This window comes from Telopea speciosissima, chromosome 3 (genome assembly GCF_018873765.1).
Source record: "Telopea speciosissima isolate NSW1024214 ecotype Mountain lineage chromosome 3, Tspe_v1, whole genome shotgun sequence".
Lineage (NCBI taxonomy): Eukaryota > Viridiplantae > Streptophyta > Magnoliopsida > Proteales > Proteaceae > Telopea > Telopea speciosissima.
In genome coordinates, this window is record NC_057918.1 from 55677918 (window position 1) to 55694924 (window position 17007).

Consider the following 17007-nt stretch of genomic DNA (forward strand, 5'->3'; position numbering starts at 1 on the left):
TAAGCTCATAAATCAAACTAGAAACTTAGAAAGCCAAAAATTAGAAGAAGAAGAGAGAAATTTTACTAAGCAATCGAACTAAAATTGACTAAAAATTGAACTGAAATTGAACTAGAACTAAGTAAAAATTAACTAGTTACAACCCCAAGGGCAAGGGGTATTTATAGGGGGAAGGAGAGAAGGGAGAAGAGAGAAGAGGTAGGAGAAATATCCCCTTCTCATTCCTTTACAAAAAGCTTGAATCCTAAGAAAAAAATAAAAAAATAGAAAGTGGGAGAGATAAAAATCTTAGCTACATAAACCTTCTATTTTCTAAGAAGTGAACTTTCTAATTTAATTCTGTGCTTCTTTTTCTTTGCAGGTGTCTTCTCCAAGCAATGAGATCAACGCATCTTTGACATTTTAACCTTCCAAGGATGAGATAATTTTTTTCAAAGAAATCTATCCAAAGTAAAATCCCAAAAGTACCCTTGAAAAATTGGAGGAGAGAGAGAGTGATGACTAGGATTCCACTCACAATAAATAAAATAGCCATTCAGTCCTTCAAAAAACATGGAGCATGGGGTGCTTATATAGGTCTTACTATTGTGTTCCTTGCGACAAATCACCCAAAATAAACCCAAATTTCGTCCAATTTGGAATTCGGGAGCCCAAGATATCTCAAGTTGAAGTTGGACTGCTCCAGAGCCTTCCAAATGGAATCTTTCGGCTAACAGAAAAGATAACTTTTGATAATTGCAATGCGACTCCTTGAATCCAAACTTCCTCTTTACTTTGTTCCCAGTCGATTGTTAATAATTACAAACAAACCCTATCATAAAAATTGAAAACAGTGGCATGCCATTTTTGCGTGTCATTACGGAAACGGCCGTAACTTCTTCGTTTCAACTCGGAATCAAGTGTCGTTTGAACCATTGCGAAGCTGACTCGACAAGCTACGCATCCATACTATTAACACTTCAAAATTATGTTATGGGGCCCACTGTATTCACGTTCAAATTTGACTAATTGGCATGATTCTTTCAATGCTTAATCCAAACTTGATTTTCTAGACTCCTAAACACTTCCGGCTACTGCCAAACACCACTAAATAGCTTAAAAACGGCTCCTTAGCATCATTTGCTCCATTTTTTTAAGAATTCACCTAAAACCTAAAAACACAAACAAAAACCTCGAGTAGCTCCGTTCCAAGTATAAAAATACATGCTTTATGGCCCTAAGATTTCACACATAAATGTGTTCATCAAATTCCCCCACACTTGAACTTTGTTTGCCCTAAAGAAAAGCAAAAAGAAAAACTAACCTAGAATGCAAAAATCCTAACTCACTTTCGTAGGAATCACGGTTGCACTTAGCATGTGCAATAAGCCTTTAAACCCATAGGTTACCCCTAGTGGACTAGTTGTGTCTCGTGGGTGTTTACAGTGAATGTACACCCAAAATTCAATAAGAAAAAGAATGCTGCAAATTTTAATCATGGCATAAGTAGGATAGTGCACACAAGCTCTAAAAATTCTCAACTAAAGATCAAGGAGCCAAAGATTCCCCCACACTTGAATTTTATCACCCCACATCAATTCAAGTAACAAGCATGCATCAAGATTAAGGGATCTCCTCATATTTTCTGAATACTACTCACCTTCAGGTCAACCACTCATAGCATCAATGGAACCAAAGACTTAGGCTTTGAGTATTTTTGACCATACTTTCTTTTCAGGCATTAAGGCAATAGCTTTTCTTTTTCAACAGTACCTATTTCTACTCCACTACTGTTCTCTGAATGACATGGTGGAGCATACACCAGACACCCAAATACTTGGTAGCTTTGCTTTTTGCATATATCTATAAAGACTTTGAGACATTGATGCAAGAGGGGTTTTTTTTTTTTTTTTTTTTTTTTTTTTTTTTTTTTGGAGTTTCCTTCCAAGGAATTTCGAACAAGTCACCCTGCTTCCTGAGGCAACAATGCCCTGTCTAGTCCCAAGGAATCCACTTTCCTTTCTTGTTTCTTTCTTTCTTTTTTCATTCACTTTCATGCCTTGCCACAAACAAATTGGTCTCAACTACTAGCCAAAAGATCAAAGGGTCCATAAAACACATAGAGGAATCTAGCCATCAAGCGAAATAGTGCTAATATTTTCTAACTCAGTCCCTTTCACCGGATACATACCAACTACCATCCTTGAAAAAAGATTTTTCTATTATTTCGCATGCTAAGGCACCTAATTCCCTCTTTCTCTCGCTTCGCAATCAAAGAAATGTATGCACAAAACCAAAACTACCGCCACAATTAAAATTCATCAATTAAGTCCAACACACCCCCCCCCACACTTAATTTATGCAGTGTCCTCAATGCATGCAGAAAATAATGAATAAGGACAAGGGAGGAGATGAGGGGGCTTACCAGATATAATCAACAAAGAGTTCATGAAGAGTCATGAGCTCTACAAAAAGTACTAGGGGCATTAACAGAAATCTCAATCCATGGTCGGTAAATGTAGAAAGAGCTTCAGAACAAAAAAATACTCGACCATGAATTTTAGTAAAACGAGAAATAATATGGAAATTAGGCACAAATGATAAATACACAACAAGAAAATCTGTCCTCATGGGACTGTGAAAAATGGAGGCATTAAAATTCAGGCCATAAATCTTTCCATTCTTTCCCATGGTCAATACAAAATGTATGTCATTATCGCAAAAATCAACCAAGAATGGATCGTAGTAAGCATCAAAAGGATCATGAATATCAGTAACCTCATCAAGATAATCATAAAAAATGGGAGGTTTACTCAAATCAATCCTAGCAATAAAACTATCTGTCATTTGCATAACTTGGGTTGCCAAATAGGGATCACGATAATATGCTTGAAGAGCATCATGACTAACATTGTCCTCCTCAATAAAATCATCAAACCTAGGAGGTTTGGACCAATCAACATACGGGACAAAACAATCCTCAAAATGATAACCATCTGGGTTTTCCAAAGGGAGAGGGGGAGATCGAATTTCCTGGGTTTCTATGCTATCATGAAAATCTGATTCTAAATCAGTAGAAACACTAGGCTCACTAAAATCAGAAATTTCAGGCAAAAGTTGGACTTCCCCAGGTAGCTCATCAAACTTCGCTTCACTAACATCTTCAGGAAACTCAATCTCAACAAATAAACATTTTGAAAATCATTTTGTTGGGGTTGACTCATATTAACTTCAAACTGGGGTGGTAGAATTTCAACATCATTAAACTGAGGCGGTTCATTCTGAACTGGAATTTGGTAACATGGATTAGGTTCAGGCTGACTAGGCAATTTACCCGTTTCCTCCTCCTGCATCATGGTGATCAGTTGAGAGAGTTGCTTCTCCATGTTATTACTACTTTCTATGAAAAGGTTAACAGTCTTCTCAAGCTCACTTATTCTATTAGGGGGTTGTTGATACGGTGCAAGGAGAGGTGGAGGGTTGGGCATTGGAGGAGCAAACTGACCATGATATTGGAAATTGGGTGGTCCAACTTGGTTATTCCATTGATCCCATGAGAAATTGGGATGATCACCCCACCCCTGATTGTAAGTGCCAAAAGAATTATACTGAAATAGAGGACTCACATTCTCATCAGCATAGCTACCCCCATAAAGATTAGGGCATCCGTCCATAACATGGATAGCCTGGGGATTTGACCAATCAAAATTTTCTGAAAGCCCATAGTTGGGTTGGGGAACAAAATTGTACTGGGGTGGGGCAAAGTTGTTCTCTAACTCACTACTTTTGGCCACCCTAGCCTGTTTAAACCTTTCCCCCAAAGTCATATGTGCTTTAGCATGGTTCCACCTTTCCCCCAAAGTCATAGGTGGAGGTGCATCTCCCATTATTCTAGACATGCATAAACTAACCACCTATCCATAATTGAGGTCTCCCTAAAATTTTTTTTTTTTGCTTAAAAAAAAAAAAGACTAAGAGAAAAAAAATCACTAACAACAAAAGCACTCACTTTATTGCTATCCTGTTATCAAAGTTGGTCACCTCCAAAGATAAGTCACATGCCAATCCACCCAAATGAATCAAGGGACAGCGTCATAGGTAACCAAATCCTATGAGGGACACAAAGATAGGTTGGGTTTGGGCATATGAAGAACTTTAGATTGGGCGCACAGTGTTTGAAACAGAAGAGAAACAAGATGAGGTTTTCAAAAACTTTTTTTTTTTTTTTAGAAGAGAAGGAAAGAAACTAAGCACTCCGAATTACTTAAAAATCAGAAAAATAAAGTGGACAATAATCGCCTTAGCAACGGCGCCAAAAACTTGTTTGCACAAAATAATAACCGCAAGTGTATGGATCAATTGTAGCTACGGGTCAAACTCAAGGAGACGTACGCTACTCTAGTTTACTCACTTTAAGGCAATGCAAAGTGAACCAAATTAATTAAAGGAGTGGATTAAACTAATGATAATTAAATTAACGCGTCCTAACTCACAAGCATCTAGCGAAATTATGCATCTAAGTAATTGAATTGGCGTCCTAACACATAAGCATCTAACCTATCAAAACTAACATGGATTTGAAAGAATAAATTACAGCCACACATCACAACCACATAAAAAAAAAACCAAAAGAAGAGTAGGGCTAAGAGATTAGAGAGGTGAAACCCGAAGATGCTTGAAGCGGATTGAAATTTCTTGCTTTTACCACACTTGAAATAGCACTACCAAATCTGAAATTAAAACAAAATTAATTAAATTAAAATTCTACCATAATGCATAATGATAATAGTAACTAGGAAATAAAATCCTAAAAGCATGATTGAATTAGAGAGGTAGAGAATGAAAACGAAAATAAAAATAATAGAGAATGAAAATCCCTAATAGAATGGAGGAATTAATGGAGATGAGAATACTAATAAAATAAAACTAATAAAAAAAGAAAGAGGTAGAAAATAAGAAGAAGAAATTTGAAACTAGAAGAATTAAGAGGTTAAAAAGAAGAAGAACATAAAAAAAAAAAATAAGAACTTGATACTCCCTTCTACCAAAGTTGAAAGTGCATGAATTAACTAAGCCATGCATGAATGTAATTTGATGAAGCTTGAACACTTGATTAATCTTTGCCTAGCTTTCTCTTCTAAATTTTCAAGTCTTCTCACACACTTAGGAACTTAGACTAGAAAGCTTTAAAACTAAACTAGAATTAAAGGATTACAACCATATTGAAGACAGAGAAAAATTAAAGCATGAATTAAACCTATTACAACCATTAAACTAAGCTCATAAATCAAACTAGAAACTTAGAAAACCAAAAATTAGAAGAAGAAGAGAGAAATTTTACTAAGCAATTGAACTAAAATTGACTAAAAATTGAACTGAAATTGAACTAGAACTAACTAAAAATTAACTAATTACAACCCAAAGGGCAAGGGGTATTTATAGGGGAAAGGAGAGGAGAAGGGAGAAGAGAAAAGAGGTAGGAGAAATATTCCCTTCTCCTTCCTTTACAAAAAACTTGAATCCCAAGAAAAAAAAATAAAAAAAATAGAAAGTTAGAGAGATAAAAATCTTAACTACATAAACCTTCTATTTTCTAAAAAGTGGACTTTCTAATTTAATTATGTGCTTCTTTTTCTTTGCAGGTGTCTTCTCCAAGCAATGAGATCAAGGCATCTTTGACTTTTCAACCTTCCAAGGATGAGAGAATCTTCTTCAAAGAAATCTATCAAAAGTCAAATCCCAAAAGTACCCTTGGAAAGTTGGAGAAGAGAGAGAGATGACTAGGATTCCACTCACAATAAATAAAATACCCATTCTGTCTTTCAAAAAACGTGGAGCATAGGGTCTTATATAAGTCTCACTATTGCGTTCCTTGCGAAAAATCACCCAAAATAGACCCAAATTTCGTCCAATTTGGAATTCGGTAGTCCAAGATATCTCAAGTTGAAGTTGGACTGCTCCAGAGCCTTCCAAATGGAATCTTTCGGCTAACAGAAAAGATAACTTCTGATAATTATAATATGACCCCTCGAATCCAAACTTCCGTTTTACTTTGTCCCCGGTCGATTGCCAATAATTACAAACAAACCCCTATCATAAAAATTGAAAACAGTGGCATGCCATTTTCGCGTGTCATTGCGGAAACGGCCATAACTTCTTCGTTTCAACTCAAAATCAAGTGCCGTTTGAACCGTTGCGAAGCTGACTCGACGGGCTACGCATCCATACTATTAAGACCTCAAAATTATGCTATGGGACCCACTGTATCCACATTCAAATTTGACTAATTGGCGTGATTCTTTCAGTGCTCAATCCAAACTTGATCTTCTTGACTCCTTGGCGCTTCTGGTTACTGCCAAACACCACTAGACAGCTTAAAAACGGCTCCTTAGCATCATTTGCTCCATTTTCACAAGAATTCACGTAAAACCTGAAAACACAAACAAAAACCTCGAGTAGCTCCGTTCCAAGTATAAAAATGCATGTTTTATGACTCTAAGATTTCACACATAAATGTGCTCATCAATGCTTATGAAGCACCTCACTGAGATTCCTTTTCAGAGGCATCTGTCGAGCCATGTTTCATGCTGGCAGTGATGATGAGATCGATGGCCAAGACGATTTCTCTCCTTCATCGACAAGATTGACGGTCTACATGAGATTGTAAGAATCAAGCCAATGGGCGTGCGAAACGTCGCTTGCCAATGTCAACCGTTGACGATTGACCAGCTAACACCTTTGACGCCAATCTGACGGACCGCAATAAAGATTCACTTCCACGATTCTGATCCAGCGGCCTCTGATTTGCATGATGCTGCACATGCGCTACATGGGATCAAGATCCGTTTTAATGCATTGCGCGTACACCCTGCTCTCCCTTGAGATTTCATTTCAAGCCCTGTCAATGGTCCAAATTGAAATTGCGATATCTCCCTCATCCGGTGGCCAAATGAGGTGAACCAAATTGGATTTTTCTCGTTTTGAAGAACTCTATTTCGCTGTAACAGAAAAACAGAGGTGTTATTCATTGAAAAATCTGGATTTCTGGAGTTGAAGCTCTCATTCCTTGTGAAATGCATTGAAGACCTCTCCAGCTACCTTCACGGATGTTTGAAGACATCTTGAAGTGCTCTAAGGGTGGCTGTGCTCCATTGAATGTTTGGGTAATGCATTGAAGTGCATTTATGTGAAGAAATGCAAAAGGAAGAAGAAGAAAATAAAATGTCATTTTCCCCCTTTGTTGTGTGCATCAAGACCATCACCAAGCCCATTCTTGCTTCCTTTGGGTTCCATTGAAAGCTGCCAAAATGGAGGAAATGCATAGTGCCCGAATTTACATAGGTTGTTGCAAAAAAATGGAGTGAAAGAAAGGGGAAGAAAGAAAAGAAAGGAAGAGAAAGAAGAAGAAAAAAATGAAAAAAAAAAGAGAAAATGACGAGAGAAGAAGGGAAAATGAAAAAGAGAAGGGAGGGAGAAGAAGAAAAAGTATTCGGTTGTGTGCATTCAAGGTGTTTGTAAAAACACCAAAGAAGAAGAAAAGAGAGAAGGGAAGAAGAAGAAGGATTGTCTACTGCTAGGACATCCTCTGAAGGTCCATCATTGCCAGAGAACCTTCTTCGAAATCGAATTGCCACTACCAAGCTTCTGAGGACATTATTGACTCAGCATATAGTGAGCTTTTCTTTAAAATACATAGAGAAAAGTCAAATAAAAGGTTCCTGTTTTTTTTAATGGCAAGTCTTGTACAAGGTTAGCCATGTGATTGAGTTCAATGGTCAAATTTAACATGTAGCTAATAAAAAGGAATGACAGTAATGATCTATCAAACCCATGGTTTGCATTGACCACATGAACCACGAGAAAGGATTGTGAGTATGACGAGTAATGATTTATCAAACCCATGGTTTCTAAATTTTAGATCTAATTAATTGTGCTGTCTCAATTTTCTTTCATGAATTATCAGCTTCCCTGAATGTTATTAACCTAGCAAAATACATGTCGCACTCCTAACACGTGTGTAACGAACTTAAATTTCATACCGCATTTAGCTATAATACTTTTCAATGTAATTTAAATTTTACTTTTTCAAATCCAAGATATTCAGATTTAAAGTAAAAAATTTAATAAAGAAATTTTGAATGATTTGGAGTTGGTAAAACTACTGTTAGGTGTAGTGATAAAAAAGGTTTCTTTTTAATGTTTGATTTAATGTCTCCCCTCTTCCTTTCCTTTTACTTGCAAATAGAGCATCACATACTAAATACAACTGATAAACTTATACATGGCCATTTAGCCAAGTAGGATGTTTCAACATCCACATTGTTGCCTTTTTATTGTCAATTCCCCATGCAGCGAGAGCATGAGCCTCCTAGACTCCTAGTTACATTAATACTAAACAAATTTCAAAAGACGTACCTAGTGCATGAGACTCTCACCACTGCGGGGTCTGTAGAGGGTCATAATGTATGCAGCCTTATCCCCCAGCTTCACGGAGAAGCTGTTTCCTAACTCGAATCCATAATACCAAACAAACTTCAAAACACACAATTTATTGGGAAAATCTTGTTGTATACCAATCATGCACTCTTGCCACTACGGAGTCTGAGGAGGGTCATGAATCATGATGTATGCAGCTTTACCTTACTCCCGCTTCATGGAGAGGTTGTTTCCTAACTTGAACCCATAACACTAAACAAATTTCAAAACACATAAGTTATTAGGAAAATCTTGTTGTAAACCAAAGTCCGTAAAATTTTAGTAATTTTCCTTTTTTGTCCTTTTAGTATACAATTTTTTTTTTCTTTCGATGAGGGTTTAAACCCTATTATTTCCATGTGTACCCAAAAAATGTGCAAAACAATGACAACTCTTGAGAATGACATAGTGGTCACTTTCAAATTATTTCAAATTTTTTTTTTACCCTTACAATAAAGAACTTTTGGGAAAAAGAACAAGACAATTAAAATAAATTTACACAATTAAACAGACTAGACGACAATAATACTTTAAAAAATCCGGCATAATAAAACGCGTACGACAATGATACAAAATGTGTTTAATATGACCACTTCGTAAGTAAAAATACGGACATAAATGCACTATAAAACAAACATATACACCACCTAATAAACAAAATAATAACATGAACCATTATTTTAGCCTATATTTTTGCAACTGCAACAAATATTCCTTTCACTACTTAGAATGAATGTGCAATAGGTTCCATATTGTTTGATATTACAAAGACCTTGTCCGTTTTCCCTGGAGTTGGTTCTACCCCCATCTCTAATTGAACTTAAATCCCATTAAAAGTCAGTCCCTAATCCCCATTGAACTGAAATCCCATTATGACAAGAACCAGTGGAGCTAACCCAATCAATTCCATTCAAACATCAAGGGTTACACATCTATCTTATGCAATTGGTCCACAATTGATGCCACAACAATCATTCAAAACGAGACAAAAGAAAAGAAGAATAATAGAAAGCTCCTGACACCTTCACAGCAAGACAGGAAAAGATCAGATGCTTTCCTAAATTTGAAACGGAAAGGAAATATACTAATAAGGAAATGGATAGCCAGAAAAATAGAAATTCTGAGATGTTCTTTGGTTTCGGCGGTCAATAGACTCAATATTCCAGGGAATATAATAGTCACTACACTGTAAATTAGTGATTGATTTGGAATTGTTTATTTCAGCATTATGCAATATGCAAAGCCAAAGTGCCCTCTTATTTGCAATCAGTAGACATTCCTAGTAACAATCTTACTAATATGAAATTTCATGATCTTACTGTACAGAAAATAATTCAATGAACCAGGTTGGGTACCATGACATAATGTATCAATTAGTCTTCTTTCCAGTCTTCTCTTCACCATCTCTCAAGAAGCGGGAAAACCAAAGGGCAGAAGATTTTGGGTGCCTAGAAAGCCCATTCTTGTAGTCCACATAAACCAAACCAAATCGCTTGGTGTAACCCTGCACCCACTCGAAGTTGTCGATGAAGGACCATGCAAAGTACCCCCTAACATCTGCTCCATCCCTGTTTATATACAACACATCAGACTATAATTTTCACCCTTCCCACTTATATTATGTGTTTTTTGTGCCAATTTAAATTGGGATAACTTCATTTTCACCACTCTGTTATGATAAGCTTATAACAATGGTCCATTATTTTTTGAACCACATGGCAAGATGATGTGGCAATTATGACCGTTGGATAGATAAGTCTAGGTATCACGTGCCAAATTTCAGAACCTAATTTAATTAAATACCCTTCCATTTACTGGCATGCATCAATGTAATTTTTCAGCCATCCATGTATTCCTGTGCACCCCCATATAGTTCCTAGATATATTTTTCCACTTCGCAAATTCCGCTTGGGCTGAAACTTGACATGTAAGCAGGGCACCTTTGGTTCTACCTGTCGACAAATTTTGGGCCCATTCGAAATCCCAACAATTAAGTTGAGTGGAGCCTCTAATTATTTATTATGGATCCAAGCAGTGAAAATTTACAATATTGATAACATGAAATTGAGGTATTTAACTTCAGATACTCCACTGAAGGCTTAGAAGAATATGAAGATACTAATGTCATGTTTCATACTACTATTAAGGGTGTTGGGGAAGATGTAAAGGAGAGTTTCTCGTAACATAAGAATATGCTTGTGTTTACGATATTTATGGAAAGATTTTCAATTTTAAACAGGATGAAATATCTGTGAATATCATAGTGCATTCAATGGTATGTGGGAGCAGCATGTATATCAACCATTTACTACTGATTTGGAGCAATTGAAGAAACTATATACTGAATTACAAGTAGCAAATTTTTTATTTGGTCTTAACTCTGAATTACAATCGGTTAGGAGTCAAATACTTGCTGGAGAAACAATTCCACAAATGAACAAAGTCTTTTGTCGTATTCATCGTATTATTTCTCCCTTCCTAAATACATCTGAATCACCTCTTTCTTCCCAAGAAAATTCTGCCTTGGTTATTAATAGTAAGTTGTAGCAGAGGTGTTGGATTTCCTGGTAGAGAATATGGTTCAGGGGAAGATCGAGGGTGTGGAATTAGTGGTAATGGTGGACAGCAGAAAAACAATGTTCCATGCCAATATACCTATTGTGGATTTATGGTTTAATCAATCATACTGCTGATATGTGTTGGGATAAGTACAAGAAGCCACAATGGGCAAACAAATCTGTTGCTCAGGACAATTCTGCCATGTTCTCATCCAATGATACTAATCGTGTTTCCACATCTAGCTCAAGTGAATTTGTAACTGTGCCACAAAAGATTACCAAAGTCTCTTGAGAGCATAGTTGTCAAGGCGTCGCTTAGGCGACCAGGTGCCCAAGCGGGCACCTTGTTGATGTTGCCTTGATTTTGGACCCTCTCCAATGCCTTGGTTCGCCTAGGCGCCGTGACAACTATGCTTGAGAGAAGTGCAACAAACTTGAGACTCAATCATCCACCTCATCATTCACTGCTAGAATTGCTCACACAGATGCAACTGTGCTATTAGCCTCTCTATCTTCTTCCTCTCGTTATTGACTCATGTGCCTCTTCTCATATGACTAGTAACTCTGAGTCAGATGTGCAATTTTTTTAAGAAAATCATCAATACCTCTAAAGTCATTCTAGCTAATGGATCTTCTACTCAAGTATATATGGTCATGAAGTAGTTTCTCCTAATTCTTCATAATAATTGTCTTCAGTACTTTACGTTCCTTAGTTACCCATGAGTCTTCTTTTTGTCAATTAACTTACCAAATTAATGAATTGTTTAGTTACATTTTATCCATCTTATTGTGTTTTTAAGTGACAAAGTCCTTGGGGAGAGAATAATGACTCGTGTCAATGAGACACAGGCCAACTTTATTTATAATAGAGAATAGAAAGATCTAGAAGGGGGAACAATTACAAGATTATCCTGAGGACAATTCTACCCTTGAATCCCGTATTACAACACTCCCCCTCAAGTTGGTGCATGGATATCACACATGCCCAACTTGGAAACAATAGTTTGAAAAACTTTACTACTAAGACCCTTGGTAAATACATCTGCCAATTGATCTACAGATTTAACAAAGGATTACAAATAAGTCCTTGGTCAATTTTCTCCTTGATAAAGTGTCGGTCAATCTCCACGTGCATGGTTCTATTGTGTTGTACTGGATTGTGAGCAATGCTAATGGCTGCCTTTCTATCACAATATAGCATCATAGGAGGCTGTGGAGGAACACCAAGATCCTGTAGAAGGCCATTAAGCTAGAGCAACTCACAAATGCCATGCACCATGGCTCGAAACTCAGCCTCTGCACTTGATCTTGCAACCACAGTCTGCTTTTTGCTTCGCCAGTTCACAAGGTTACCTCCAACAAACGTGCAGTAGCCAGTTGTGGACATGCAATCATCAGGCGAACCAGCCCAATTAGCATCAATTAAAGCTTCAACTTTCAAATGGCCATGTGAAGAGAAAAGGACTCCTTTGCCAGGGGCAGATTTCAAATATCTTAGAATATGATATGCTGCCTCTAAATGCATGTACTGGCTCACCAGAGTCACCACGTATGCTATATCAGGCCAAGTATGAGAGAGATAAATCATCCGACCAATTAGTCGCTGGTATTGTCCTTTATCAACTGGTTCTCCATCCTTGCACTTCAAGTGAGAATTAGCCTCAATAGGTACATCACTTGGATGACTTTCGAGCATTCCAGTTTCTGACAAAAGATCTAAGGTGTACTTTTTTTGGGAGAGGAAGATACCGGGCTTGAACGAGCCACTTCAATACCCAAAAAAAATATCAAAGCTGAGCCAAATCCTTAATTTCAAACTCCGTACCCACGTAATTTTTAAGGTTGGAGATTTCAGCATGATAACTTCCTATCACAACTATATCATCAACGTACACAATAAGACCTGTGATATGTGGGCCAGATGAAAAGAGTATGATCAGCATTGCTCTGTGCATAGACCACGGATATCATTGCCTTGTGGAAGCGACCAAACCATGCTCTAGGAGACTGCTTTAACCCATACAGTGCACGCTTCAATCTGCATACTTTCCTATGAGTCTCCTTGCTTGCAAATCCATGAGGAATTTCCATGTAAAGGAAAATTCAAGCTCACTGTGAAGGAAAACATTTTTTACATCGAGTTGTGGCAGTTCCCATCCCTGATTGACAACATATGATAAGATTACTTGAATGGTATTCATCTTTGCAACGGGTGCAGAGGTCTCTTGATAGTCTATGCTGTAAGTCTCAGTGAAGCCCTAAGTCACTAATCTGGCCTTATATCTGTCCACAGTGCCATCAGCCTTCTATTTCACTATAAAGACACATTTGCAGCCCACAAGCTTCTTTCCTTGAGGAAGAGTAACAAGTTCCCAATTGTCATTCTTACCAAATGCTTGCATTTCTTGCAACATAGCTTCTTTCCAACAAGAGTGTTCATAGCTTCCTACCAACTATGAGAAATGGTAACAGAAGACAAAGAAAGCACAAAGGCACGATAGGGAGGGGAAAGGGAATCATAAGATACAAATTTGGAAATAGGATGTTGAGTACAAGTCCTAGTTCCTTTTCGGACAGCAATGGGTAACCCAAAAGAAGGATCGAGTGAGGGAAGAACATTACCAGATTCAGTGGGAGAAGAACTTGGATCCGAGGGCAGCGATTGAGGTGGTAGAGCTGTAGTGGTAGTGGTGTTATCTTGCTGTTTGTGAGAATGACTCCGAACAAATACCTTCAATGGTTTGCTTCCTCTATTCTCCCCTGGACAGAAGGATCATCACCGGTAGACGCCCCCTGAATAGGAGGATCAGCATCAGGGAGGAGCCAAAGAATCATCAATGGAGGTCTCAAAAGGGAAAATCAGCACATGTGCCCCATCGTAACCAGTATCAGACTCCCCCTGAAGAGGTGCTGACCGTGAATAGTAAACCTAGTTCTCCTAAAATACCACATCCATTGTGACCAATAAATGACGAGATGGAGGATGGTAACATTTGTAGCCCTTCTGAGGGTCAAAATAGCCAAGAAAGATGCAGGGAAGTATGCGGGGATCATGTTTCCCTTTCTGAAGATGATTCTGGGCGAAACAAACACACCCAAACACTTAAGGTGGGACAATGGAAGTAGTATTTCCTTGAAGAGCCTCTAAAGGAGAGCGACCATGCAAAACACGAGATGGCATCCAATTGATTAAATAGGCTGCTGTGAGAATGGCATCACTCCAGTAATGGGAAGGTACATGCATCTCAAACATCAACGAGCGAGCCACCTCCAACAGACGGCCGTTTTTTCTTTCGACAACCCCATTTTGGGTAGGTGTGTTGACACAGCTTGTTTGATGAATGTTACCTAGATCCGCCAAGTAGAACTGAAATGCACCATCCTTGTATTCCGTGCCATTATCACTTCGGAAAAACTTCACTTTAGCATTAAACTGAGTCTTGATCATATTGTGGAACGTTCTAAAGCGAGAGAACACTTCGCTTTAGGAATGAAGCAAATAAACCCATGTAGTACGAGTGTTACAATCAATGAAAGTGACAAACCAGCGGTAACCCATCACAGACACACATTGAGTAGGACCCCAGACATCAGAGTGGATTAAAATCGAAGGCTCAGAACTAATGTTATCTGAAGCTAGGTAAACACTTTTGGTTTGCTTGGCAAAAACGCAAACATAACAAAAAAAAATTGTTCGGATTACATTGTTAAATAAACTGGGAAAAACATGAGCTAAAGTCCTAACAGGTGGATGACCCAAACGTCTATGCCACCGAGATAATTCAAACATGGCTGTTGAATTAGAATCCAATTGATGCGCTTGAGAAGCAATTGTAGAAGCAGGTTGCGAACTAGTAGAGTTCTCAAGCAAGTACAAACCACCACTAAGCCTACCACAACCAATCGTTTGCCCTGTCACCAGGTCCTGAAAAAAACAATGAGAAGGGAAGGTGACTTTACAATTAAATCACGGGTAAGGCTACTAATAGATAGTAGGTTGGTGGAGAAATTAGGGAAATGAAGCACAAAAATTAAAGGAAGTGTGGAGGAGCCTTGAATAGACCCCTTCCCAGAGACAATGGAAAGGGAGCCATCAACAACCCGCACACGTTCGTTACTTGAGCTGGGAGAATACTTGAAAAATTACTGGACAACCCAGACCCATGATCAGTAGCTCCCGAATCAGTAATCCAGGGAACAGAGGCTACAGATGCACTATGACCAGCAAAGGCAATACCTGAGTTGACAAAATTAGAAGAAGAAGAAGAAGCTGGAGCAGAGCTGGCAGCAACATATGACGTGGCTGGTGCAAGCTCAAGCTTGGTCATAAGACGCCTGAGAAGATAGAGTTCATCCTCAGAGAGCGAGTTACCTATGGGAGTGATGCTCCTTCCCACAATATTCACATTTAACAGAGTCCCTATCAGAAGAGAAACGATAACTGGAATGGGTAACACCATTTTTGGGTTGAGAACCAGCCCCTGTGAATAATGCAGACCTATCCTGGGTGATGGGCTGTAGCATAGCATCACGCCTACTTTCTTCCAACTAAACAAGGGAATAAGATTGTTCCAGAGTAGGAAAGGGATCACAACAAAGCACCTGAGCACGAATCTGGTCATATTCAATGTTGAGACCAGCCAAGAAATCATAAACGCGCAACATGTCTTTGCGCTTCTTGAAATTTGAGGCATCGGTGGTACAAGTGGCCTGGAGGGCTCATAAAAGTCAAGCTCTTGCAAGAGACTGCGCAGTTCAGAGAAATATTGTGAAAGGGAGAGCTCCTTCTACTTAATCAAGTGAACCCGTTTCGTAACTCATATACTTGGGCAGCATTTCCAACCTGGGAATATGTTTCCATGGCGGCCTTCCAAATTTTTTTTTCAGAATCCAACAAGTAGCCACGGACAATATTCGGTTGCATGGAATTGATTAAAAAAGACATTACCAAAGAATTATCAGAACTCTACTTCTTCAACAATGGACCAGCAGTAGGTTTCTCAACTTCACCTGTGAGATAGTATACCAACGGGAGTCGATTGAAAGGAAACATGAACGCGACCACATGAGATAATTACTCCCAACAAGCTTTATGGGACTAATCGGGAAGGAGGGAAAAATATTCTGGGTACCCTGATCCATTCCCTCAATTCCGGTCGAAGTAACACTGCCGTCTGACATCATTAAGAAGCAAGAGATCAACCTCGAACAAAGAGAATCACCAAAAGGAACAGCCGTAACACATCAAATATCACAAACAGCACCACAATAACAAATCATGCTTCAGAGAAGATGCAACAATCAAGCCAAAGTGCTGGATTAAGTCATAGAGGAACCAATAACAACAAAGGGGCCCTCAGTGGAGAGAAAACAACCACCAAGGGCAATTTCAGTGGGAGAAGTACGGGGCAAGAGTGGTGAGAGGCGAGAGAGAGAGAGAGAGAGAGAGAGAGAGAAGAGGCGAGAGAAGAGAAAGTCGAGAGAGGAGAGAGAGGTGAAACACGCTAGGTTATGGTGGTTGGTGGTGAATGGATTAGGGTTTCGGCAGGTACATGGGCTAGGGTGCGGATCCCAAGAGATTTCCCTGCTCTGGCACCATGACGAAATCCTTGGGAAAGAATAATGACTTGTATCAATGTGACACAAACCAACTTTATTTATAATAGAGAATAGAAAGATCTAGAACGGGAACAATTACAAGATTATCCCTAGGACAATTCTACCCTTAAATCCCATATTACAACATTAAGGATATCCAGACAAGGATGATTGGAGGAGGAGATTGGTGAGGATGTGAAGCGGATGGTTTACACTATTGTGATTGTAATGCTCCGCTTTTACTTGGTATATATTATTTAATATGATGTTGACAGGTACGATGCGTGTCACACCCCAGCCCGGTTTTTAAGGGCCAAGTGTGACTGGATGCGTCTCACATCCAACCAACCCACCAGGATCGTAGGTGCTGTACTCTATTTACAGTTTCGTTCATAAA

General features: G+C 38.6%; 1 protein-coding gene across 1 annotated transcript; it reads right to left on the minus strand.

Annotated features, from left to right (window-relative positions):
• Positions 1–12261: 12261 nt before the first annotated feature.
• Positions 12262–12708, minus strand: LOC122655314 (uncharacterized mitochondrial protein AtMg00810-like). The gene has a single exon (XM_043849519.1). It carries the CDS (start codon positions 12706–12708, stop codon positions 12262–12264), a length of 447 nt encoding a protein of 148 aa, XP_043705454.1.
• Positions 12709–17007: the final 4299 nt, after the last annotated feature.

Bases quoted from the DNA above. Each gene is read 5' to 3' on its own strand.
- LOC122655314 (XM_043849519.1), bottom strand. From the start codon at position 12,708: ATGCTCGAAAGTCATCCAAGTGATGTACCTATTGAGGCTAATTCTCAC.